The 25,612-nt window shown below is 44.2% G+C and overlaps 1 protein-coding gene across 4 annotated transcripts in view; it reads left to right on the plus strand.

Annotated features, from left to right (window-relative positions):
• Window positions 1–21,084, plus strand: part of LOC140204334 (septin-6) — a 52,341-nt gene extending 31,257 nt beyond the window's left edge. The window contains exons 4-10 of one of the 4 annotated variants that reach the window (XM_072270982.1): window positions 4,633–4,794; window positions 8,369–8,465; window positions 12,518–12,686; window positions 15,054–15,186; window positions 15,337–15,527; window positions 17,031–17,073; window positions 18,793–19,834. In XM_072270982.1, the coding sequence (XP_072127083.1) occupies window positions 4,633–4,794; window positions 8,369–8,465; window positions 12,518–12,686; window positions 15,054–15,186; window positions 15,337–15,527; window positions 17,031–17,034 (756 nt within the window). In that variant the 3' untranslated portion in view covers window positions 17,035–17,073; window positions 18,793–19,834. The other 3 variants (XM_072270981.1, XM_072270979.1, XM_072270980.1) reach the window with 3 other exon arrangements.
• Window positions 21,085–25,612: the final 4,528 nt, after the last annotated feature.

Below are 25,612 nucleotides of genomic sequence, written 5' to 3' on the forward strand. Positions count from 1 at the left end.
ACCAACGTACATGGCCGTACATTTCCCTGAACTGCCACTTTGCTCACTCTCCTTTCCTAATCTATCCAAGTTCTTCTGCAGGCTTCCTGCTTTCTCAGCACTGCCTTCACCACCTACCTTTGTATCATTTGCAAACTTGGCTACAAACATCATGTCCAAAACTTATCTAAATGGGCAAAATCTATACTAATTCGGGAAGCAGTATTTTTTAAGCTACTGAGAGGAACGGTGGCACTCCCAGTCTAGGAAACCTGTTATATTTGTGGCTTATTAGCTATTCAATTCTCGGCAAGCCAGTTCCATATCTTTTATTTCGCTAATTTGGTCGGCTTGAGGCAGCCCATAGCTAATGCTTTCTGCAGCTCCTGTAAGCTAGGAATCAACTGGTTGTCTGTGAGATGTTTTATAACAAGAGCTTCCTTTGTAGGGATCTGTCAATGAGATCATTGACCGATATCATGAAAAGTAACCGGCCCAGCACTGACCCCTGCAGAGCACTACTGGTCACTGGCAGCCAACCAGAAAAGGCTCCGTTTATTCCCACTCTTTGCCTCCTGCCTGTCAGCCAAGGTTTCATCCTCAAGCCGATTAGCAACTTGCTCCTTCAGAGGAGGGCGAAGAGAGATGGGTTGTTACTCTACTTCAGTCAGAAGGTCTTTGCCATCTAAATCAAAGGAATCGGGAGTTAGCTTAGAGAAGCAGGAGATTTGCCATCAAAAGCAACATCAAACAAAACCAGAAAATGCTGAAAAACGTTCATTAGGTCTGGGGGAGTCTGTGGAAAGAGGACAGGAAGCAAAGACCACCTTCTGGAGCAGATGGACCAGGTGTTGGGAATGAAGAGTCCCCTCTACACTTAAATAAAAACTTGGTGAATCCAAAACCATATTCAGCCCTAACATGAGACATGGGTGAGGCTGTAAGATTCTTCACCAAGAGTTACGTTCCTGAACTCTACCTGACCTTATCCACTTTTTGACGTCTGCTATGACTGCACCAAGAGGTGAATTTTCCCATGACTTTCTGGGTGGTGGTTGCATCGCTAATCCTGTGTACTTTTATCTACCTGCCAGTAATTATTAACTGTCAGCTATTAATGTGCAGCCTTGTTCGCTCCAAGGTCTAGCTGTTCTTAAATTGCACGCCATGTACTGAGCACAACCGCTGATCCACTGCCCACATGAGGGTGCTCTTTCATCACCGTCTTCAGTGCATCCTCCATTCTCCCTTGGGCATTTTTCCCTCAGTCATTCTGTTGGGTGTCAAAGCTCAGAATCAGGTTTATTAATTGATTGGGTGTTCATCATATCCAATAATGATAAGAAACCTGTGTGGGCGATTTTTATTTGTGATGGAGCAGTTTCACTCTCGCAACCTCGGATGTCCAGGTCGAGTAGTATAGGCAGTCGTCACAACTGGGGTCTTCCTTGCTTGCAGTGGACAGCCATGGCTACTTCTGTGCCTTGTTCATGCCTTTCGCTCTCCGCAGAGTGTTGCAAAACCGCATTCCTGGTGGTTGGATCTCACTGAGCTCATCCGCCCAGTCGACCGGATCTGTCCTCGCACGTTGAGACAGGAAGATCCCTCCCAGCAGGTGCAATCTTAGCACTCAGTCCGAGAGGACTAGAATATAAAAAACAAGAACACAAAATACTCCGCAGATGCTGGGGTCAAAGCAACACTCACAACACGCTGGAGGAACTCAGCAGGTCGGGCAGCATCCGTGGAAAAGATCAATCGACGTTTCGGGCCGGAACCCTTCGTCAGGACTGTAGGGGGAAGGGGCAGAGGCCCTATAAAGAAGGTGGGGGGAGGGTGGGAAGGAGAAGGCTGGTAGGTTCCAGGTGAAAAACCAGTAAGGGGAAAGATAAAGGGGTGGAGGAAGGGAGGCAGGGAGGTGATAGGCAGGAAAGTTGAAGAAAGAATAGGGGAAAACACAATGGCTGGTAGAAGGAGGCAGAACCAAGAGGGAGGTGGTAGGCAGCTGGGGGAGGGGGTTAGGGATAGGGGAAGGGAGGGGGAGGGAATTACCGGAAGTTGGAGAATTCTATGTTCATACCAAGGGGCTGGAGACTACCTAGACGGTATATGAGGTGTTGCTCCTCCAACCTGAGTTTAGCCTCATCATGGCAATAGAGGAGGCCATGTATGGACATATCTGAATGGGAGTGGGAAGCAGAGTTGGTGGGTGGCTACTGGGAGATCCTGTCTGTTTTGGCGGACAGAGCGGTGATGCTGAGGCTTTGTAAGGCATTGGTCAGACTGTACTTGGAGTATTGTGAGCAGTTTTGGGCCTCTTATCTAAGAAAAGATGTTGACATTGGAGTGAGTCCAGAGGAGGTTCACGTGAATGATCTCAGGAATGAAATTGTCAACATATGAGGAGAGTTTGAAAGCTCTGGGCCTGTACTTGCTGGAGTTTAGACTGAGTGGGGAATCTCATTGAAACCTATTGAATATTGAAAGGCCTTGATAGAGTGGATGTGGAGAGGATGTTTCCTATGGTGGGGGAGTCTAGGACCAGAGGACACAGCCTCAGAATGGAGGGACATTCATTTAAAACAGAGATGAGGAATTTCTTTAGCCAGAGGGTGGTGAATCTTTGGAATTAGTTGCCACAGAGAGCTGTGGAGGCCAAGTCATTTGGTGCATTTAAAGCGGAGGTTGATAGGTTCTTGATTGGTAAGGATGTCAAAGGTTACAGGGAGAGGGCAGGAGAATGGAGTCGGGGGAGGGGGTTAATAAATCCGCCATGACAGGATGATGGAGTAGATGTGATGGGCCGAATGGACTAAATGATCAACGAGCCAAGGTCCTTCCTGTTGGATTCAACCTTGATCTTGACCCGTAGAGGCTGATTGTCCATATGGTTGTTCTCCTTCTCCTTGTGTGGAGTTGTGTATCTTGCCTCTCCTGCACTCTTGTAACCTGGAGCAATCAGCTGGCAGTCTGTCAGAAGGAACAGGAACAGTCCGACCGTTCCCTCAGCCTTGCTGTGCTTTCGTGTTGTTCATGGCAGACCCTCTAGTCCATCACACGTTATCGCCATCTATCAGTCTCTGCCTGGGATGAATTATGCCCTCTAGAACAGAGAATTCAGAATGTTTATGGGCTTAATGGGTATTAAAAAAAGGTCCTAAACATCCAACTTTCCATCCTCAAAACTCATCCCTACCTCTCAGCTCTGTAGCCAGATGAAGCAATTCCTCAAATGTGTGGCCTGCCCACTGCTGTCAGAATTGTGTATGCAAATCTGACCGTTTTCCCTGTATAAAAACACAATTCTGGAAATATTCAGCAGGTCACTGGAGAAAGCATTAATGTTTCAGGCTGATTACCTTTCATCAGAACGAGGGAAAGCAAGAGACAAGAACCAGAGAACAAAGAGAATGTCTGTGAAAAGGGATAAACCAAGAAAGACTGAATGAAATGTATTGTTGCCTGCTGAAAGAGCACAGGGAAGACTTGTTAATCAGAGCTGATCCGTTTGGAGAATGATGAAGAACAGTTCTGGGACTGAGATTGAAACACTTGTTACTGTAGATCTGAAATGGACGATATGGATGAGTGGGGTTGGGTCGGGTTGGCACAGTGATGTAGCAATTAGCACAATCAGTTTACACCGCCAGCAATCACTGCTAGGCTTCGATTCCCGCTGCTGTCTCTCAGGGGTTTGTATGTTCTGCTCATGACCGCACAGGTTTCCTCCAGGGGCTCCCGTCCCTCCTACGTTCCAAAGACGTATGGGTTGGAGTTAGTAAGTTGAGGGCATGCTGTGTTAGGGCCAGAAGTATGGTGACACTTTGAGCTGGGAGCAGCCCACATCTCAGACCGTGCTGGTCGTTGATGCAAACAACTCACTTCCCTCTGTTTCAGCTTACATGTGACGCATAAAGCTAATCTTTGATAAAGATCTTTATTTTATTTTGAAGACTTAGCAGCAGAATCAGGGGTGGGGGTAGAAATTACAAGTCTGGTTCTGTGTATACATTAAAAAGGAAGGTTATCTTAAATTGTTGAACTGAGACTTGTAGGCTCTGACATTCCCTGTAAAAAGATGAATGCTGTTCTTCAAGCTTGCATTGGGCTTCACCTCTTCCGCCCTCTAACCTTCTCCTGTAACCTTGTGTGAAATCAGTTTGTGGGTTCAGTGATTGGGGAGCCAAGACAGATATTAAACATTCAGTAAATCCTTCAAGTTACAACCAGTTATAAATATTTATCTAAAGTGTGCACTTGAAGTAGTAGGACAAGACGCTAGACGGGCACACACGCACACTCACGCCACCTCTCACTATACCACACTTAAGCTGCTTCTATGGCCCCATCCAAAGTGCAAAAGAGATTGCATACTTTCAGCGTGCTGGATTTGTACACTACTGGTGCCATAACATCATCAGCTAAGCAGCAACTAGTGGGCAACGAGCCAATCCCTAGCTAACGCAGGGGAGCGGCTTTCGATCAATAGGTAAGATGGTCACTTACTGCAACAAACCTATCATTGTTTCCTGCTCCTGAAGAAACTTGGACCTTAAGATTTTGCTCGTGCATGGATTTTGGTCCAACTAAGAAGCTCTCATGCGCCATTGTCCTGTGTTCAGCCATAGCCAATGTCCTTTTCTTATCCTTCAGGTCAACATCATTCCAATCATTGCCAAAGCAGATTCAATCTCCAAAACTGAGCTCCAGAAATTCAAGATCAAAATAATGAGTGAACTGGTCAGCAATGGTGTTCAGATCTATCAGTTCCCCACAGACGATGAGACGGTGGCGGAGATCAATGGAACCATGAACGTGAGTTTGCCTTTTCTTTTGGATTAGTTTACAAGTATGAGTAGCGAAATGGCAGATGGACTTTAATTGCGACAAGTGTAAAGTGTTGTACTTTGGCAGGTTAACTGTAAGGGGAAAGTATATAGTTAATGGCAGGACCCTTAACAGCAGAGGGATCTTGTAACTCCCTGTTGCAAGTCGATTGGGTAGCAAAGGCATGCTTGCCTTGCCTTCATTGATCACCCGCTGAGTACTGACATAAGTCAAGAAATTTGTTGTTTTGTGGCAGCAGTCTGGTGCGATACATAAAATTATGTTATGATGAAAAATGTGAAAATGATGCAAGAAGAGCAAAGTATTGAGGTGGAGTTCATGGACGTTCAGAAATTTGATGGCAGACAGGAAGAAGCCGTTCCTTAAACATTGCGTGTGTGTCTTCAGGCTTCTGTACGTTCTCCCAGTGAGAAGAGGACATGTCCTGAGTGGTGAGAGCCCTTAATGATGCATGCCATCCTCTTAAGGCACTGCCTGTTGAAGAATTCTTTGATGGTGGGGAGGTTTGTGCCCATGATGGAGCTGGTGCAGCTGTATAGAACTCCAATCACAAACAACAGAAAATCTGCAGATGCCGGAAAGCCAAGCAACACACGTAACGTGCTGGAGGAACTCAGCAGGGTTGCCAGGCCTCCTGAGTTCCTCCAGCATTTTGTGTGTGTTGCAGCTGTATAAGATATTTGTCAGGCTGTACTTGGGGTATTGTGGCCGGCCGGTGCTGTACTTGCATCACTTCGAGGCGAGTAGTCCCAAGTTCGAATCCGGCCAGCCCCTTGCATGCTTTCCATCCGTGCTGGGTTGAGCATTGAGTTAGCAAGTCGGCCTCATAAAAAAAACGGTCAAATGCTATGGAAACCGCAAAAATGCCGCCCGATGCACCAGAAGGCGCAAAAAGAACGAAAACAGCTTGGGGTATTGTGTGCAGTTCTGGTCACCCTATTACAGGAAGCTTTGTAAAGGGTACAGAAGTCGTTTACCAGGATGCTGCCTAGATTAGAAGATATGAGCTGTAAGGAAAAGTTGGACAAACCTAGACTGTTTTCTGTGGAGCGCCAGAGGCTGATAGTCTACAGAAATTTGTAAAATTATGAAAAACAGAGTTACGGTAGATAGTTGGAATCTTTTCTCCCCCCACACAGAGTAGTAGATGTCTGGAACGGGCTGCCGGGGGTAGTTGTATAAGCAGATGCCATAGTGGCCTTTGGGAGATTTTCAGACAGATGCATGAATATGCGGGAAATGGAGAGATATGAATAGTGTAGGCAGAAGGTATTTGGTTTAATTTAACATGATGTTTGGCAGAGGGGCTGGTTCCCATGCTGTACTCTCCCATGTGCTGTGTGAACTTGACACTGAACTGGAAGTTACTGTTTGTCAAACCAGTTCCTGTACTTTGGAAATATCAGGCCCCGTTAGTGCTACGTGAGGACTCTGTCCGCACTGCAGCTGTGGTTCGAGAACGAGGCTTGCCAATCACCTTAAGGGGAATGAAGGGGACAGTAAGTTACAGAGCTGAACAAAAGAGACTGCTCCCGGAAGAATGTGGGTGGATTGTAAAGGTGATTTCCATTTCAGACTTGGCAAAGGAACATACAAGCTAGCATACACCCACCCATTAGTGTGCCTTTTTTCAAAAATCTGTTAGTTTACAAAATAAATTACCATAAGACAGAGGAGCAGAATTAGGCCATTCAGCCTGTTCCATCATGGCTGATTTATTATCCCTCTCAACCCCATTCTTCTGCCTTCTCCCTGCAGCTTTTTTGATGCCCAACTTGAGGATCAAAGTGATTTTGTAACCTTTACACAAGAAGCAGTTGCTTTTTAATATAATCTGGGATTGTAATACAGGTTTTCCCGAGGGGGGAATGTGGGATGGGTGGGATTAAAGAGTCTGGGGGAGCATCAGGCAGAGAGATGAGTAGTTGACTATGGGATAGGTTGATTTGGGGCCTTTTGATAGTGGATTTGGAGAAACTAATTCTACTGTAAGTGTTTGTAACAAAAGCAAGGTAAATAGTGAGAAATAAAGGGGAAAATTGGATTTCTTTTTGAGCAAAGCATTCACTGAAAAGCTGGTGGAAGCAGATCGAACAGTAACTTGGATATAGACCAAAAGAAAATTCAAAGTAAATATATCATTAAGGTACATACAGGCCCACGATCCCTTATCCGAAATCCTTGGAGCCAGTTGCATTTCAGAATTCAGAATTTTTCGGATTTCAGACACCCGACCCCGATACCAAAAAACACGTATGCTTAAGTCCCTTATTTAACCTGCCTCAGTGCGGTGGACTTTAGGACCCGGCGGTGCACCAAACCTACGCACATCCTCCCATATACTTTAAATCATCTCTAGATTACTTATAATACCTAATACAATGTAAATGCTATCTAAATAGTTGTTATACTGTATTGTTTAGGGAATAATGACAAGAAAAAAATTTATTTCCAACAAAAACATTCAATAAAACATAAAAATATACAGCTTCAAACGAACCAAATCAAACACATAGTAAATGACTTATTGGAATAAATGTAGAACATTACTGTCACTATAAAACTTCAGTAACTTGTCTTTCTGTTTATTTAAATCATATACAGTGGTAGTTCCGACACTATTTTCTTCAGTAAGACGCTACACAGACACACCACAGTCAAGGTTCTGCAATAACTCCACTTTCTGCGTTATTGATAATGATAGATGCTTCCTTCTCTTTTTCTCATTGTTACCCATAGGGGTATCTGCAGCTGTTTTTGACATTTTCACAGTGAAATTAAACACAAAGTCAACAGTGAACACAAAATGTCAGCGAACAGCAAATGCACGTGTAACCAGTACGAGCGCTGAGCCACAACTGACGTCTGGCGGCCTCTGCCAGTGCTGCCACGTCACACCTGAGTGACGTCAGCTGTCGGCAAAAAAAACTTCGCTTTTCAGAGCTTTTTGGATTTCAGAATTACGGATAAAGGAATGTGCACCTGTATATGTCACCATATACTACCTTGAGATTCAATTTTTTGTAGGCATTCACAGTAGAACAGTGAAATAGAACTGAATCAATGCAAAACTGCACATGACTGACAAACAACCAATGTGCTAAAGAAGACAGACTGCGCAAAAATAAATAAATTAAACAATACTGTGAACATGAGTCCTTGAAAAGTGGGTTCATAGGTTGTGGAATCAGTTTGGTGTTGTGGTGTTTGAAGTTATCCACACTGGTTCGGGGGCCTGATGGTCGTAGGGTGATAACTGTCCCTGAACCTGGTGGTGGGGAGCCCAAGCCCCTTGTACCTCTTCCCAATGGCAGCAGTGAGAAGAGATCACGGCTGTTAAACTGAGGACTGATGAGAGAGTTGCAGTGCAATAGTCGAAGGTTGGGGGTGGGACTAATTGCTGGGGGAGAGGGGAAATAATTGATGTGTCTTTGAAGGTCCAGTGAGCTCCTGACCACTGGTACAGTTTCAAACCAGATTCAGTCTTACGAGTTACCCTGTCAGTACTGCGCTCTTACGAACTAATATTGATGTATTTCAGGCGCAATTGCCTTTTGCTGTCGTTGGAAGTACAGAGGAGGTTAAGATTGGGAACAAGATGATGAAGGCGCGACAGTACCCCTGGGGCACCGTGCAGGGTAAGCTGGCTGCAGGGCTGATAGTTGGTTTTTATTCTGTGTTGGTGAGTAGCAATCTTGTGTCCGACTTTCTCTGAATGTTCAGTGCGATTCCTTACAACCAAAATTGTTACTGAAAAATACCCTGGCAAATCAGTTTTCCACACCATGACCGCATTGATCCTTATGGTCTGCAGGTACATTTTGTAGTACAGGCAACCCCCACATTACCGGGGGCTTGCAGTCCTAGAAAACAGTCTGTGTCCTGTTTTTTTTTTCTCCTCTCTTTCCCTAACACACTCTGTCTGTCTACGGCTCGGCACGCAGTCCTGTCTCTGTCCGCAGTGTGGCACACTGTCATCTCCACTTAAGTCAAACACGAGTGGAAAAATTGTACTTATTTACTAATTTCACACAGGTTCCGTAAGAGCATATTTTATTGTGATGGCGTCCTTCTGCTACCCAAATGGTCGTATTGCTGGGTTTGCCTGGGAGAAGGATAGGAGGCCCTTGTTTTTGTGTAGTCTAACTCAGATCAAGTTGCCTTCACTAAGTTGTTTATACAGCTGCTCAGTGATTCATGAAGGAGATCTGCAGGTTGTTTTTACAAGTGGTGAAAGCCAGCATTCGATGAGGTCCTGTGAGAGCCATGGATAATCACAGGGGGTTTTGGAACATAGAACAGAACAGGACCTTCGGCCTATGATGTTGTGCTGACCTTTTAACCTAAAATCAATCTAACCCTTTCCTCCCACACGGCCCTCTATTCTTCTTTTATCCATGTGACTATATTAAATCTCCCTAATGTGTCTTCCTCCACAACCACCACAGGCAATGCGTTCCATGCACCCTCCACTCGCTGTGTGCACGGGAAAAACTTCCTCAGACAACTACCCTATACCTGCCCCCGTACTTTCCTCCAATCACCTTCAAGTTATGCCCTCTTGGTTTTGTTCTCAATGGCTTGATGATTGTCATTAGAGTAATTTAATTGGTATTTACTCAGTGGCTCTGTGTTAGCTGGCCCGGATGGGACGTTGTTTTCAAGATGGATGGCTTGAAGGCCTGGGATTTCTGGGCCATGCTGTTGGTAGCCAACTCCTGACGGCAGCTGAGGGAGCAGGTCTGTCGAGCGCAAGGCTGGACTGTTCTGTGGTGTTCTGCAGTTTTCTTGCCTTCGGCCCACCCAGAGAGAGTAAGGTCTTGGAGAGTACTTGCTCTGAAGTCATGGCTTGGGGTACAGTGGAATTTGACAAGCGTGCTGAAATCCACAACTGTGTAGTGAAAATGGGGGCATCAGCAGGGAGGTGATGGGCTGATGCTTGGATCATAATCAGTTTTATCACATGAGGAGCATTTGATGGCTCTGGGCCTGTACTCGCTGGAATTTGGAAAATTGAAACCTACCGAATATTGAATGGCCTGGATAGAGTGGATGTGGAGAGGTTATTTCCAAACACTGGAGAGTCTAGAACCAGAGGGCACATCCTTTGAATAGGAGGACGTCCCTTTTGAACAGAGATGAGGAGGAATTTCTTTAGCTAGAGGGTGGTTAGTCTGTAGAATTCATTGTCATGGACAGTTGTGGAGGCAAAGTTATTGGGTGTGATTAATGCAAAGGCTGATTGGTTCTTGATTAGTCAGGCTGCTAAAGTTTATGGGGGAGAAGGCAAGAGAATGAGATTGAGAGGGGTAATAAATCAGCCATGATGGTGTGGCAGAGCAGCCTTAATGGTCCCAATGGCCTAATTCTGCACCCATGTCTTATGGTGGTACAACTTGAAAGTAAATTTTGTTATCAGAGTGCATATGTTTCCACATACAACCCTGAGATTCTTTTTCCTGCAGGCATACTCAGCAAATTTATAGAACAGTAACTGTAAAGAGGATCACTGAAGGAGCAGGAGCACAGAAGAGAACAAACCGTGCGAATATAAAGATAAATAAACTAATAAATAAAGAGAGAAAGCGTGAAGTGCGACTGTTGGTGTGGGAACATCTCAATGGAGGAATGACGTTATCCCCTTTTGCTCAAGAGCCTGATGGCTGAGGGGTAGTAACTGTGCTTGGACCTGGTGGTGCGAGTCCTGAGGGACCTGTACCTCCTACCTGACGGCAGCGAGAAGAGAGTCACAGAAATAAATAGTGCAAAAGACAAAGAGCGAGATAGGGTTCACGGACCATTCCAAAATCTTTTTATGGAAGGAGGAGGCTTTTCTGTAAACACAGAGTGTGGATCTTTGGTCTGTACCTCCTCCCCCGTGGTGGTAAAACAAGGAGGGCAAGTCCCGTGTGGTGAGGATTCTCAATGGTGGATGCTGCCTTCCTGAGATGATTTCCATTGAATAAATGAATTTTGATTGTGGCTGATTTCCATGGAATTTGGCAGCTGCTGGTGGAACAGCTCTGGAAGGTAGCTCCCCATTAGGTGTGTCCGTGGCAAGAAGTCAGACTTGTCCCTCCACTGGTCTGTGCCATTTGAGCAAATTGCAACCTTTCAATATCTGGCACCGGTCAGTACTTTCCCTCCAGCTGCTTCAGGTTTATTTGTCACCTGACATCAAAACACGCAGTGGAATGCGTCATTTGAGCTTTGCCCAGCGGCTGATCACTTTTGGGATTCAGTTAGCGAGAGCAGCTTAAAGGAAGGCGGGACAAGCGCGGCAGCCGTCGTCTGAGTGGACGGAGAGTGGTGATCTTAAGGCTTGTAGCTCTTTAAGGCTTCAGCGAAGAGAGGCTTCACTCAGAGAAAGCAAAGGAAAGAAAAGCTCAAGCTTTTTCCTTCTCTTTATACCTGCTCAGCTAGGACAGTGGGGACGCCAGGTAGGACAGTGAAATGCTCCTCTTGTGGGATGTGGGAAGGCAGGGAGAACTCCAGTGTCCTTGACGACTACAACTGCAAGAAGTAAGAAATAAAGTCAATTAAATTCAATTCAGCTACAGCTTCTAACAATCTGCGTTTAAGGAGATGGAGCTGGAACTGGAATGACTCCGGATCATTCGGGAGGCTGAGGGGGTGATAGATAAGACATATAGAGGTAGCTACACCCAAGATGCAAGACACTGGAAACTTGCTGACAGTCGGGAAGGGGAAAGGGGTTAAGGAATCAGTGCAGAGTACCCCTGTGGCCATCCCCCTCAACAACTGGTATATCACTTTGGATCTGTCAGGAGGCTGGCCTAACAGAGGAAAGTCTCAGTGGTCAGGTCTCTGGCACTGAGTCTGCCTCTGTGACTCAGAAGGGAAGGTGGGATGAGAGAAGAGTTGACCATAATTGATTGGAAAAGAACACTGGGAGGAATGATGGCAGAGTAGCAATGCAGGAATTTCTGGAAGCAAGTCAGAAGGGATGGGATATGTACATCTCAAAAAGGAAGATGTATGCTAAAGTGAAGATGACACAACCATGGCTAACAAGTGAAGTCAAAACCAACATAAAAGCCAAACAGAGGGCATATAATAGAGCAAAGATTAGTGGGAAGTGAGAAAAGGCACGCTGTGGTGATAGGAGATTCATTAGTTAGGAAAACAGGCCGGAGGTTCTGTTTAATACATGGCTAAGGTGTTGGTGTAGGAGGGAGAGCATAAGATTTTTGGATCATTGGGATCTCTTCTCTTCCAGGGAAGGTGGGACTTGTACAAAGAGACGGTTTGTACCTGAATATCCTAGTGGGAAGGTTTGTTAATAGACCATAAGACATGGAAGCAGAATTAGGCCATCTGGCTCATCGAGACTTCTCCACCATTCAATCATGGCTGATCTTTTTTTTCTATCTCCTTCTCCACCCCAGTTCCCAGCCTTCTCCCAGTAACCTTTGATGCCATGTCCAGTCAAGAAGCTATCAATCTCTGCCTTAAGTTCACCCAATGACCTGGCCTCCACAGCTGCTTGTGGCAACAAATTCCACAATTTCACCACCCTGCACGATGGGATTTAAACTAGAGTTGCAGGGGGACGGTAACCAGAGTGCCAGAACAGTTAGAGGAAAGATTGGAAAATGTGCAGAGTGTTTTTAATTTAATTTGATTTTCACTTCTGTCTGTAAACAAATCTGAAACTTTTGTGGTGCAGTGGAGAATGAAAATCACTGTGACTTTGTAAAACTGCGGGAGATGCTCATTCGCGTCAACATGGAGGACCTTCGGGAGCAGACGCACGCCCGCCACTATGAGCTGTATCGGCGCTGCAAGCTGGAGGAGATGGGATTTAAGGACACGGACCCTGATAACAAGCCCTTCAGGTACAGTGTTCACGAGTTACTCAGGTGCAGTCCACACCAACAGGACACCGTCGTGCACCAGTCCCACAAAAGGCGAGATTTCCCGGTGGCCGTCCATTTCAGTTCTACTTCCCATTCCCATTCCAATATGTCAGCCTTTGGCTTCCTCTGCTAGTGCAGTGAGACAACTCTCAGGCTGAAGGAGCAACACCTTGTACTTTGGCTGGATACCTTCAACCTGATGGCATTAACACTGATTTCTCGAACTTCTGGTAATTGCACCCCCACTTTCACCATTTCCCATTCCTGTTTCCCTCTTACTCCTTATTCCTTACCTGCCCATCACCTCCCCCTGGTGCTCCTCCCCCTTCCCTTTTTTCCATGGTCTCTGTCCTCTCCTACCAGATTCCCCTTTCTCCAGCCCTTTCACCAATCAACTTCCCAGCTCTTTACTTCATCCTCCCCCTCCCACTCCCAGTTTCACCTATCACCTGCCACCTTGCACTTCTTCCTGTCTTCCCCACCCCCCTCACCCCCAGTTTCTGGCTCTAACTTCTCCCCTTCCCTCTCCAGTCCTGATCAAGGGTCTCTTCCTGAAACGTCAACTATTTAATCCTTTCCATAGATGCTGCCTGACCTGCTGTTCCCGCCAGCATTTTGTGTGTGTTGCTTTGGATTTCCAGCAGCTGCAGATTATTTTAGTTTTGTGATGCACCGTTGTATTCAACCAACTCCTATAAATGTATCTTGATACCCTTAAAGTGCTGTAGAACTTCACAGTTCCTAATTTAATCACAGTTCTACATTTGACCAAATTGATCACCTTAAAAGATCAATATTCCTGCTGTTTACTTTGAATCAGCTTAATCATCAACTCTCCACACCTCTTTTGTTGTCACTGTTCCACATTATATCTCACTTAACTGAATTTGCTCTGAGTTTCCCTTCGAAAGGTCTGAGAGCCATTGTGTTTCTGCAGGGGGTATTGGGGTTGGAATCAGGCATTTCATTGCGACGTTACATGCAGGAAATCTTAAGGCAATGTGTTTCACTCCTTGTGCAAAGGCAAATTTCTGCAGGTGTTGAAAATCGTAAAGGAAGCAAGATTTTGCTTAAATTCCGGGTGGGCTTCGCAATGACTAAGATGAGTGAAACAGCAAAATGTCACATGTCAGAGTTGCTGTTAGAACTGAAGTTTATTAGAGATTGAATAGTTGTGTAGTCTTTAAGGGACTGGCAAAAGCTCTGGATAATGTGGAGGAAGGAAATAAATGTAATGTTGGAAATGTGTTCTGACATTAAATTCCTCTCTCCAAGGGCTCATTAGTGACAAAGGAGATTTATTCTGGCTTAGCAAGATGTAGCGGAAAATTCAGACTTCTAAGCTTCAGATGGAAACTGAACAAATGTATTTGATCTGTTATTCTAATTATTTAGTTCTTTCCATGTGCTTTTTGGTTGCAGTAGCCTCATAAAGATTTTCATTGTTTACCGAAAACTTCACTGTCTGGCAAGTCAGTAAGATTGGAAGAGTACAGACAACACTTACAAGGATGTTGCCAGAACTTGAGGACCTGAGTTATAGGGAAAGGTTGAACAGGTTAGGACTTGATTCCCCGGAGCGCAGGAGAATGAGGGGAGATTTGATAGAGGTTATAAAGTCGTGGCTGGGTAGAGATAATGCCTCTACCAAAGGAGGTGTAAGGCGCTCCTTTCTTCCACTAGCCTGCAGATCACCCTTGGACGCGGTGTAGCACCTGCTTAGCTCCCAGTTCAGGGTCACGTGAAGCTATGGGAGCAGGTGGTATGGAGACAGTCATATGAGCATCTGGTGCACTTCACAAGTTCTGGTTATGCGGCCACTGATGCCAGGCAGACCGTCTCTGAAAACTATTGATAATGGCTGGGGTCACTTGTCTGGTAAAGGCACTGCCCAGAAGAAGGCAATGGCAAACCACTTCTGTGGAAAAATTTTCCAAGAACAATCATGGTCGTGGAAAGATCGTGATTGCCCACGTCATACAAAACATAACGAGCAATATAAAGTTATGAGTTGCATAGATAGGGTAAATGCAAGCTGGCCTTTTCTGTTGAGGTTGGATGAGACTGGGGTGGGTTAAGGGTGAAATGTGAAATGTTTAAGGGAAACATGAAGTGGAACTTCAGTCAGAGGGTGGTGAGAGAGTGGAACGAGTTGCCAGTGGAAGTGGTGGATGTAGGTTTGATTTCAGCATTTAAGAGGAATTTGGATAGGTGCATGGATGGAGAGGGTATGAGGGGCTATGATTTGGGTGCAGGCAGAATAAGGGATGGGACGAGGTAGGATGGCCTGTTCCTGTACTCTCGTGCTCTATGGCTCCAGCTCTGAATGACTATTCCCTATTCTAGTCTGCAGGAAACGTATGAAGCAAAGAGAAACGAGTTTCTCGGAGAGCTGCAGAAGAAGGAGGAGGAGATGAGACAAATGTTTGTTACGAGAGTGAAGGAGAAGGAATCTGAACTGAAGGAAGCAGAGAAAGAGGTAAACTTTGCCACCTTTTTCCCTCCTCACTAAAACCAAGCAACATGGGAGAATCAGAAATTGTGCTTGAGAATGTCCCAAGTTTTTTTCTGGCTACCAGTTAGTTACTTTTGACAAGTATCCTGATGTCTCTCTCCTCTCCTCTTCTAGTTGCATGATAAGTTTGATCGTTTAAAAAAACTTCATCAGGATGAGAAGAAGAAGTTAGAGGATAAGAAGAAGAGCCTAGATGATGAGATTAATGCCTTTAAACAGCGAAAGACTGCAGCTGAATTGCTTCAGTCACAAGCCCAGCAGTCCGGAAGCCAGCAGACTCTCAAGAGAGAGAAGGAACGGAAAAAGTAAGTATATTTTAAAAAAATATAGTTTTTCCTTCTTTTATCCTCCTTTTATCAATCCCCAAAGTTCAGATCACCTTTTTTCAATTTATGTTCAGGAAGGAGATGCTTCCTTTCAATTCTACATCCCATATAAACGAGACCATGACTGGGATGGTGTTGGGGTGTACTGTTACCTGTAAAAGGATCCTTTCTGGTAGCAGATGCAATTTTCCATATGTACATTTCCATCTGTCCGTGTGCCAGCAAAGTGCTTCGCTGAGGCACTTCATCATTGCAACGTTGGCACTGAGTGTTTGCAATCTTAATCAGGACAATGCAGCCTGCAGCCAGTAACAGGTTGTTCTTGTGCCTCGTCTGGTAGAGAGAATGTTTATGGAGACAGTGTGCAGGGCAGGCTCAATATTTGATGAATGAAATCCAGTTCTAATCATTTCTAAGGGGAGCCACATTCACACAGTGCTGCAGGAGTAGGAACATTCACCTAACTGTGATGCCTTGGTCAACTTGTGTTCCCACTTTATCACTGTGGCTGGCTTGCTGGATTGTGAAGTCTTGCCACTAGTAATTACTCTGACCTGGTCTTTCCACCAATGAACAGAAACTGGATTTACCTACGTACTGCAGTTTAGATAGCTGACCACACGCCTTCAGTCAGATTCCAAAGCAATACTGTTCTGTGTCGTGTGTGTACACTGTTTACTCCCAGCCACCACTTTCAAAGCACCAGGAGGGAATGTTTGAACTATTGCCCGACTCTGTCTTATGAGGATAGGCTGGCTGAACGAGGAGTTTTCTCTTTGGAGTGAAGGAGGACGAGAGGTCCCTTGATAAAGATGTACAAGATGTAAAGAGGACAGAGGAAGTTTTTCCCCAGTGCGGAAATTGCAAATAGGAGAGGCATAATCTTAGGGTGATTGGAGGAAAGTATGGGGGGGAGGTCAGAGGTAAGTTTTTTTTTACACAGACAGTGGTGAGTGTATGGAACATGCAGCCAGGGGTGGTGGCTGAGACAGATACATTAGGGGCATTTAAGAGACACTTAGATGGAAAAATAGAAGGCTCCGGGGGAAGGGAGGGGTTTGATTGATCTTAGAGTCGGTCAACAGGTCGGCACAACATCGTGGGCCAAAGGTCCTGTACTGTGCTGTAGGTTGTATATTAAATGCATACACAAGTTCCTTACAAGAGCTCGTTATGGAGCACTTGCAAGTGTGCAGATGTTGAGGGAAGCGGCCCGTCTGCTAAAGCACTTTAATAGTACGCAAGGTTTAGGTTACTGAATTGGGACCTCAGTTACCAGTAATCATTGGCCTTCTGATCATAAGCAGTGTGTGCGATTGGTAAGTAAAGTGACAAGGTCATTGGAAATCAGTGAGCTCTTATTAAAAAAACATGTTTATTCTGGAGCAGGGAAGGTTTTTGTGAAAACAAGCAAGTGTGTGTTTACACTTTTACTACTGTTCATCTACATTAGCTTTCTGCATGTATTGTACTGTTTTACAGTTAACGCTGTTCACTGCATGCTGCATGAGACCCATAACTTCTGGTAAGCTTGATCGATTGCTGACCCCCATCACAGCAGTGGAATCTTATCTCAGTTCTGTCCTCCAGTACATTGAGTAGTGATTTTTTTTTGAGTTTTTGCTAGATTTCCATCTGCATTACGTCTAGCTTCGTCTAGTGCAGAAGTCTGGTTCGTGGTGTAACTAAGATCCTTGATGGTATATCGGGTAGTTCTAAATCCCACACTTTTAGAGAGGTTTAACACTATTTATTACCCAAGTATGATGTGGATTTCAAATGTAGGGACGGACAGTAGTTGTCTGTCTGTAGTCACCTTTGATAAATGTTGATGACCTGAAGCCAGCGGTTGTTTAGATAGTCCTCCTACATTGCCATTAGATGGGATAGTCTGGGTTTTGGCACAAGAACGCAATGATATTTCCTAACTGGGGAAAGTGTGAGGTTCGTTCCTTTTTTAGCAACACACACAACGTAGGAACTCAGCAATTCAGGCAGCAGCCGTAGAGAGGAATGAACAGCCAGCGTTTCAGGCCGAGACTCTTCAGGACTGAAAAGGAAAAAAAAGAAACTTGGTGTTTTTTTTTTTAACCTGAGCACAGCAAAATGGTGTAAGTGCCTACATACACTAGCTGGCCATTTTATTAGATACACCTGTAAACTTTGTTCATGAGTACCTAATCAGCAATCATGGCAGCAGCTCAGTGCGTAAGAGCAAGCAGACGTGGTCAAGAGGTTCAGCTGTTGTTCAGATCAAGCATCAGAATGGGGAAGAAATGTGATCTAAGTGACTTTGACCATGGAATGATTGTTGGTGCCAGACGGGGTGGTTTAAGGTTCTCAAAAACTGATCTCCTGGGATTTTCATTCACAATGGTCTCCAGAGTTTACAGAGAATAGTGCGAAAGTCAAAAAAAAAATCCAGCGAGTGGCAGTTCTGCGGGTGAAAACGCCTTGTTAATGAGAGAGTTCTGAGGAGAATGGCCAGGCTGGTTCAAGCTGAGAGGATGGTGTCAATAACTCAACTAACCACACATTACAACAGTACTGTGCAGAAGAGCATCTCTGAATGCACAGCACAGTGGATGGGCTGCAGCAGCAGAAGACCATGAACATGCAGTCAGTGGCCACTTCATTAGATGCAGAAGGTACCTAATAAAGTGGACACTGAGTGTATGCTACCAGGTACATGGCAGCACTCACGTCCCTTGTTGGGATTATTTCAGACACTTTGGAGACAGTGAACAACTTTGGGCATTATTGATATTGGAAAAGTAGCAGCAGAACTGTACAGAGTTCCATGCAGAGCCACGCGGGGATAACGTTCCTGCCATGTAGTGGGAGGGTACGAGATCTTTATTGTCCCAACTTCGTTTATTTCCATCCACCCGAGATCGTGCACAAGGTTGTCCACAAGGCTGCACATCCTGACCACTGCACTGAAACAGCGATCTAGATTGTATTGACTTGTGGTCGACTTGGCCCTCAACTTTTGCTGGCCTCCCAAAGTGCCTCGGTCTGTATCCAGGGCAGCTGACTGGATAAAGTAACTGTATGGTAAAGGACTTCCACTGCTGTGCACATTGGAATGTTTGCTATATGTGTGTTTTACATGAATCATTCTCATATTTAACCTGGAATTGTGTTCATTCATTGTTTACATTGTGAACAGTACTTGGCTAAACATTTCACCTAGTTTAAAGTAGCTCATGAAAAATTAATCCTGCTTTTCTTTCATTTTCAGTTCAGGCTTCCTGTAGAATCCTTTCCTCAGCAAGTCGAGAATGAACTCCCTTTTGTTTCCAAATACGTTGCTGTGCTTGCCCCTCTCTCACTCCCCTCCCAACCGTCACCTCGCCCTCCCTCCATGCCGAACATACATGTTCAAGCTTGATACTGTGGCCATGCTGAATGGAGGAATCCAGCAATAAATAGTATGGAGCTGTGAAAAGGACACCCAGTTTACCACTTCAGTACTTGCATGGTTCCACACAAGCCGCCAGTGAGCATCAGAGACTGCTCCAACTCACTAATCCCAACATAAGACCTTGTGGGGTTCATGTGTTATTAGATAACTCAGGAAGCTTATGCATGAATCGTCATCATTTATGTCTCATCCCTTGTGCTGCCTACTTGCTGCTCGTGTTTCAGCCTACTGAACCATGTAACGATGGACTTAACAAATCATTGCTTTTATTTCCCTTTATAAACTGACATCAAATGGAACTTGTTACATTTTCAGCATGTGACAAAAGGCATGCTAATGTGGGGTGGGGGGGAAATATAAAGTACAATTTTGAGCAAAATAAAGATATTGTTTACAGTCCCAGAAAGAGAATGGATCAATTGAAATTGTGCAATAAATTGAAGCTTACAGGGAACTCATGTTTATTATGAACAGGAAATAAGTATTTTTTAATTTTCCCCAATTTTTGAAACCAGATATTTATTTTTGTTAACTTTCAGTATTTAAAACTTTACATTGGAACTGTTTCTGTATCTGTTCCTGGCTGCATCTGAGGCAGTGCATAGCACTGACGTAGGGTTTGTTCATTTCTATTTTAATAGACACTGGAGGGATTAGTTTGGGGGCTTTTTTGTTTGAGCGCATGCTTGTTTTTATAAGATGACTTTTATACCGCTTTAATTGTCCTTCTGTTGTGAAGGCATGCTAATGTTGTGCTAAGAAGCAGTTTGAACGGAAGTAGTCTTTAAATGCAAATAAATGTGAATTGAGTTGTATGAATTTCTCAGACTGGCGATTCATTTGTCTGTATTTTGTACACTCTTTCCTTACAGTAACCCTTGGCTCTGCACTGAATAATTAGAGGCCCTGAGTGATTATGGAACATTATTGCTTTACTCTGTTAAGCTGTGATCAATATTAGACGGGGCAGTTTGAGATAGCCGTACACTGCCTGTGGTCTCCAGGCGTTCGAAATCCAAAATCTGAAGTCTTTATCTTTTCACGAGTAGAAAAGCTTGCATCATTTAGCTCAAACTAAGAGGCTTCTTTAAAACAAATGTAAATGTACACCTTAAAGTGCATGTTTTCTTTAGGCCCATGTGACGAGCATTAAGTACATCATATTTGAGTGTTTTTGAAAAGGAATAATTTGCACTATTTGTTTTGCAAATGTAGAGAGGTTGAAAGTTTTAAACACTGTATACCAAGACTTGCTGAAGTATTTTTAAATGCAAGACTTTGGGATTACATCTCTTCAGCTACCCCAGTCAGACAGCACCCTGCTATTTTCAGAGCTACAGAATAACATTTCTCTGACAGTTGTGCCAAATTTGCACAGATTTGTAATTTTCACTTAGGATTTTTTTTTTATTCTTGTGTGCGACTCCACAGAATGTTCTGGACGTTTATGGTATATTAAGCTATTAAAATCTGTTGCACCTCAGCCACAAGTGTCTTCATTTATTTGGAATTATGACCCTCGCGGCAGTTCCTTGAGGGGGTCCCTCGGCAATCAGCGACTTTGCACGTTTTCATCCTCCAAGGTCCCTCAGCCCTCTCTCCCCTGCCTCTAGTTATTTCTCTCAGTTTCTGGTCAGTATCCTTTTCTGTGCACACGTCTGAAAATATCTTGCTGTGTTGATGATCTATCTCATTTGTGTTTTTCTCTCTGTAGCTTCTTTTAATATCTGCACGGGCTGCTGTCTGGAGGAGAAGGCTGCGACCCATAGAAGAGTCAGGGGGGCTCTTGCGCTGTTCCTTTAACTGTGAAACTAAATCTGTACTCCTAAAGGGCAATAGTCAGCCTGTGTGGGTTATGTGGGCTCATCCCACAAGTCCATTTTATGTCTGCAGTCTGTCTTACCAGTAGGGCTAATGGGTATGAAATGTTCTGTTTTCCTTTTAATTTTTGCCTGTTGAAGACTGCAGCTTTGCAATATTTTGAAGCTTCTGTGTTTAAATGGACTCTCATTTCCCCACCGTGCTGTATAAATTACCATCCACCACCCGGGAATATAATTGGCATACTGCGGAGCTGAAGTTAAATTTAAACCCTTATTTTAAAGTTTCATTGTGAGTTACTTTCCACTTGTGGGAGGGACTGGGGGGCGGGGTGTGCTGCTATTCAGGGGTGTTAAATTATGATCAGCTTTTAGGGATGATCTGAAGTATGGGTAAAAAGGATGGAAAATGGTCATCTAGATTTCCAGCATCTCTTGTGGTTATGAGAAACGTACAGTGGTTTTGTGGAAATACAGTAAAGTATAATTATCATAAATGAATAGCCTAATTGTTTCCTACACAGATATGAGAGGTTGGAGCTAGACAGGTTCACAATAACACTGCTGTAAATAGGTATGGCACATGATGTGAAACCGCATTGGGTTTCCTCCGGGTGCTCTGGTTTCATCCCCCAGTCCAAAGACGTACTGGTTAATAGGTGATTGTAAATCGTCCTGTGATTAGGCTGTGGTTTAAACGGGTGGGTTGCTGGGCGGTGTGGCTGTTTGGGCAGGAGGGGCCTGTTCCACACTATCTCTAAATAAAAATAAATTTTGTCCCAGAAAGCTCCATATTCAGTTCCTGGTTTGTAGTGAGTTGGTCTAGACGGCGGTGGGAATTTTAGCCATTGAGTAAGTGAATGGGTAGGACAAGGGAAGTCGGAGCTGGAGAACCCAGCTCCAACTGAATGCATTCGTTTAATGCTGAGGAACGGGCAAGAGAAGGGGGGCTTTGCAGTGCATGTGGAAGGAGACGAGATTAGGTAGTGTTCTATACTTAAAGGAGTGTGTGTCTCAGTCACTCAGTGGTAGAGTGAAAGGATCCTTAAATTCGTTGTAACACAGGTTTAACTTTTAACATTCCCATAAAATAGCAAAAGTAGTTAAGGATATTGAACAGATTTAACTGGAATACTTTGGATTATTTTTGGCATGTTAAATATACATTGTAGAATGTCTTTTGATAAACATGCTAGTTATTGTTTTGGCTACTAATTGTGGTTGCATTAGATTTAAAAGGTAGTGACCAGAAGGCCTTGTTAACATTGCCTTGTTAACATTCCTGAATTGGTCTTTTAACCCTTGTTTGTCTTGCTCATCACACCGAACTCCTGCATCTTTCTGATCTTCACCTTGCTTTGTGCTGTATATATTTCTGCTTATTTCACTCCAGTGAAGCTACTGGAGTGGTGTACTCTCCACTTTTGTTTAGAGGTGTCAAGTGTTTGACCCATTAGAAAATTATCTTTTCTTTCTGACATTGCTATTCATGCCTGTAACTTTTCAATAAAATTCTAGGTGAGAAAAAATCTTGTTGCGTTTCATGCTAATGAATTCCTGATTGTAAATTCTCAACGCTCTTAAAATATCTTTGAAATAAGTGGACGCCTGACTTGAAACTTGCGTGGCAACTGGTACATAGGCACTTCCTCAGGTGGGTGCTAGGAAAAACAACACAGGGTTTACATGCACAGAATTAAACTGATGTCTCTGTTCATATCCTGGCGAGATTAGGGAGTAAGCTGGGGGGAAGGGGAGGAAAATGTGATTTCCGATTAAAATGGGGGTTCCTAACCTGGGGTCCATGAACCCTTTGCTTAATGGTATTGGTTCACGGTATAAAAAAAGGTTGGGAAGCCCTGGGTTAAAACAAAAGCAGAAAGGTTTTATGATTGGGACATTTTATGCTGCCTGCAGCAGGATGAATCTCGGGGATGTATACTGTATACATACATTGATAATAAATGCACTTTGAAACTTCACATGATGCTGCTTCACTTTCCACAACTTTGATCTACAAGGGCTATTAAAACAAAACTTAGTGCAGTCTTAAAAGTAACAGCCTGTGGGAAGAAAATCCGATCAAGCATTCTAGTCCTCCCACTCCCTCTATTACCTCAGTCACTGCACTGTAAACACTAAACCACTTTTTATAATGCTGCTTATACTAAGTACATGCTAGTATTTATGTAGTTTTGCACATTTATTCCATATCCATACTTCTATTTTTTATATAATTGTTTATTCTTTACAATTTTTGAACGTTGCTGTTCTTTGGTGCATGCCGTGCCAACCCCCCACCTCAAATTCATAATGCATGTAAATGTACATTCTGTGACCACCTGTCATTAATGCAAGTTTCTATTCACCAATTGTTTGGCAGCAACCGTATGCATAAAAGCCTACAGACACAGTCAAGAGGTTCAGTTCAGTCCAAACATCAGAACAGGGAAGAAATGTGCTCGAAGTGACTTTGACCGTGGAATGATTGTTGGTGCCGGATGGGGTGGTTTGAGAATCTCAAGAAGCTGCAGATCACCTGGGGTTTTCATGCACAACACTCTCCAGGGTTAACAAAGAACAGTGTGAAAAGCAAAATTCATCCAGTGAGTAGCAATTCAGTGGGCAAAAGTGTCAGAGGGGAATGGCCGGACTGGTTTAAACTGACAGGAAGGTGACAGAAACTCAAATAATCACACGTTACAACAGAGGAGTTCGGAAGAGCATCTGATCACATGAGACAATGAACCTTGAAGTGGATGGGCTAAAGGAGCAAGAGGCCACGAATGCACACTTGATGGTTACTTTATTGGGTACGAGGAGGTGTGGTAAATGAAGATTATCCTTGATCACAGCTGGAAGTCCTTTTCTTCAATTGAAGAGGAAAAAAAACAGTTGTGGCAACTAGTAAAGTCAAGAAAAAAAAAGTGCTTTGCAGAGTTATTAGATGATTATCCCCATTATTGTACCATTCCCTTTTAAAATGGGGCAGCTGAAGCTGGGATTATAGTTGCTGTAGTGTCTGCGTCAGCAGGCCGACTGTTTTGTGGGCCCTTTGTGGTTCTCCACGTGCTGATGAGGAGCACATGCACTGCTTGGCTGTAGGTCCCCGACCTTCCAAAAGCAACCCAGAAAAGCAGCTCCTTGTAAGTGCTGCACAGTGCTTCCAGCGTTTTGGGGTCTTTATTTCATCAGGTTTGGCGGCATCGTGGAGTTGGTGTTCCAACTGTGGAGATGTCGTTTGATTGGCTTCAAGCACTCATTTCTGTTGTCTCAGTCATTCTATTTTAATTCTCTTGAAGCGACGTCAAACCCAGAGGCAATAAATGACAGAGTGTGCTGCACAATTGACCATTAAGGTTATGCTTCAAGAATGCAGAACACAACCTTGGTCCAAAAAGCAATGTTGGAAGTATACACAGGAGACCACTTGGACCATCAAGTCCAGGCTAGCTGTTTTGTAGTACTGTGCCAATTCCCTTCATATCCTCTTCACCCTCATTTACCCATAAGGCATAGGAGCAGAATTAGGCCATTTGGCCCACCGAGTCTGCTCCACTATTCGACCATGGCAGTTCCATTTCCCCCTCAACCCCATTCTCCTGCCTTCTCCCTATAGCTTTTCACACCCTGACTAATCAAGAACCGATCAGCCTCCACCTTAAATCCACCTAATGACCTGGCCTCCACAGCCATCTGTGACAACGAATTCCTCAGATTCACCACTGTCTGGCTAAAGAAATTCCCCCTCACCTCCATTCTAAAGTGACGTCCCTCTATTCTGAGGCTGTACCCCCTGGTCCTAGAGTCCCCCTCTATAGGAAACATCCTCACCACATCCACTTTATCTCAGCCTTTCAACACTTGATAGGTTTCAATGAGATTTCCCTTCATTCTTATAAACTACAGTTAGTACAGGCCCCGTGCCATCAAACACTCATACAAAAAGCCCTTCATTCCTGGAATCATTCTCATGAACTTCCTCAGAACCATCTCCAATGTCAGCACATCCTTTATTATTAATTTCTTTAATTTTATCCATTCCTTTTATGAAAGCCACAACTAGACTATCCACCGCTCTCCACCTGATCAAAGCAACAACTTGTTGAGCTGGTCAGATATGATTCACATTTAGCACATTTGCAATGGTTTTCCTTTAACTCGAGTTTACTAAGTACCTTTAACATAGGTAAGCAACACACACAAAATACTGGAGGAACTCAGCAGGACAGGCAGCATCTATGGAAAAGAGTAAACAGTTGACGTTTCAGGATGAGACTCTTCGGGACCGTTGAAGGGTCTCCATTAAGACTGGTCCATGGATGCTGCCTGGCCTGCTGAGTTCCTCCAGCATTTTGTGTGTTTTGCTTTGGATTTCCAGCATCTGCAGACTTTCTTGTGTCTTTAATATAGGTAATTGGAGGGGAGGAATCATGGGAAAGGTGGACAATAGGAGAGAGTGCCTGGGGGAATGGAGGAAATAGTTAAGACACACAGATGAGTGATTTAGTTGAAACTGGATGTTCATGCCATTCAGTTGCAGGCTATCCAGGTGGAATAGGCGGTGCCATTCTAGCTTGTCTTTGGCCTCTCTGTGGCAGTACCATTAATACTTTTCTTTGGAATTTTAAAACCTAAAAGGATAGCTTTATTTGTCCATGTGCATCAAAACGTATGGTAAAATGCATTGCTTATGTCGAGGATATGCTGGAGGGCAGCCTGCAAGTGTCACCACATTTCTGGTGCCATCATCGCATGTCCACAATCTATTAAGCCCAGTGAGTACGTCTTTGGAATGTGAGGGTAACCGGACCACA

Source organism: Mobula birostris, chromosome 10 (assembly GCF_030028105.1).
Source record: "Mobula birostris isolate sMobBir1 chromosome 10, sMobBir1.hap1, whole genome shotgun sequence".
Taxonomy (NCBI): Eukaryota; Metazoa; Chordata; class Chondrichthyes; order Myliobatiformes; family Myliobatidae; genus Mobula; species Mobula birostris.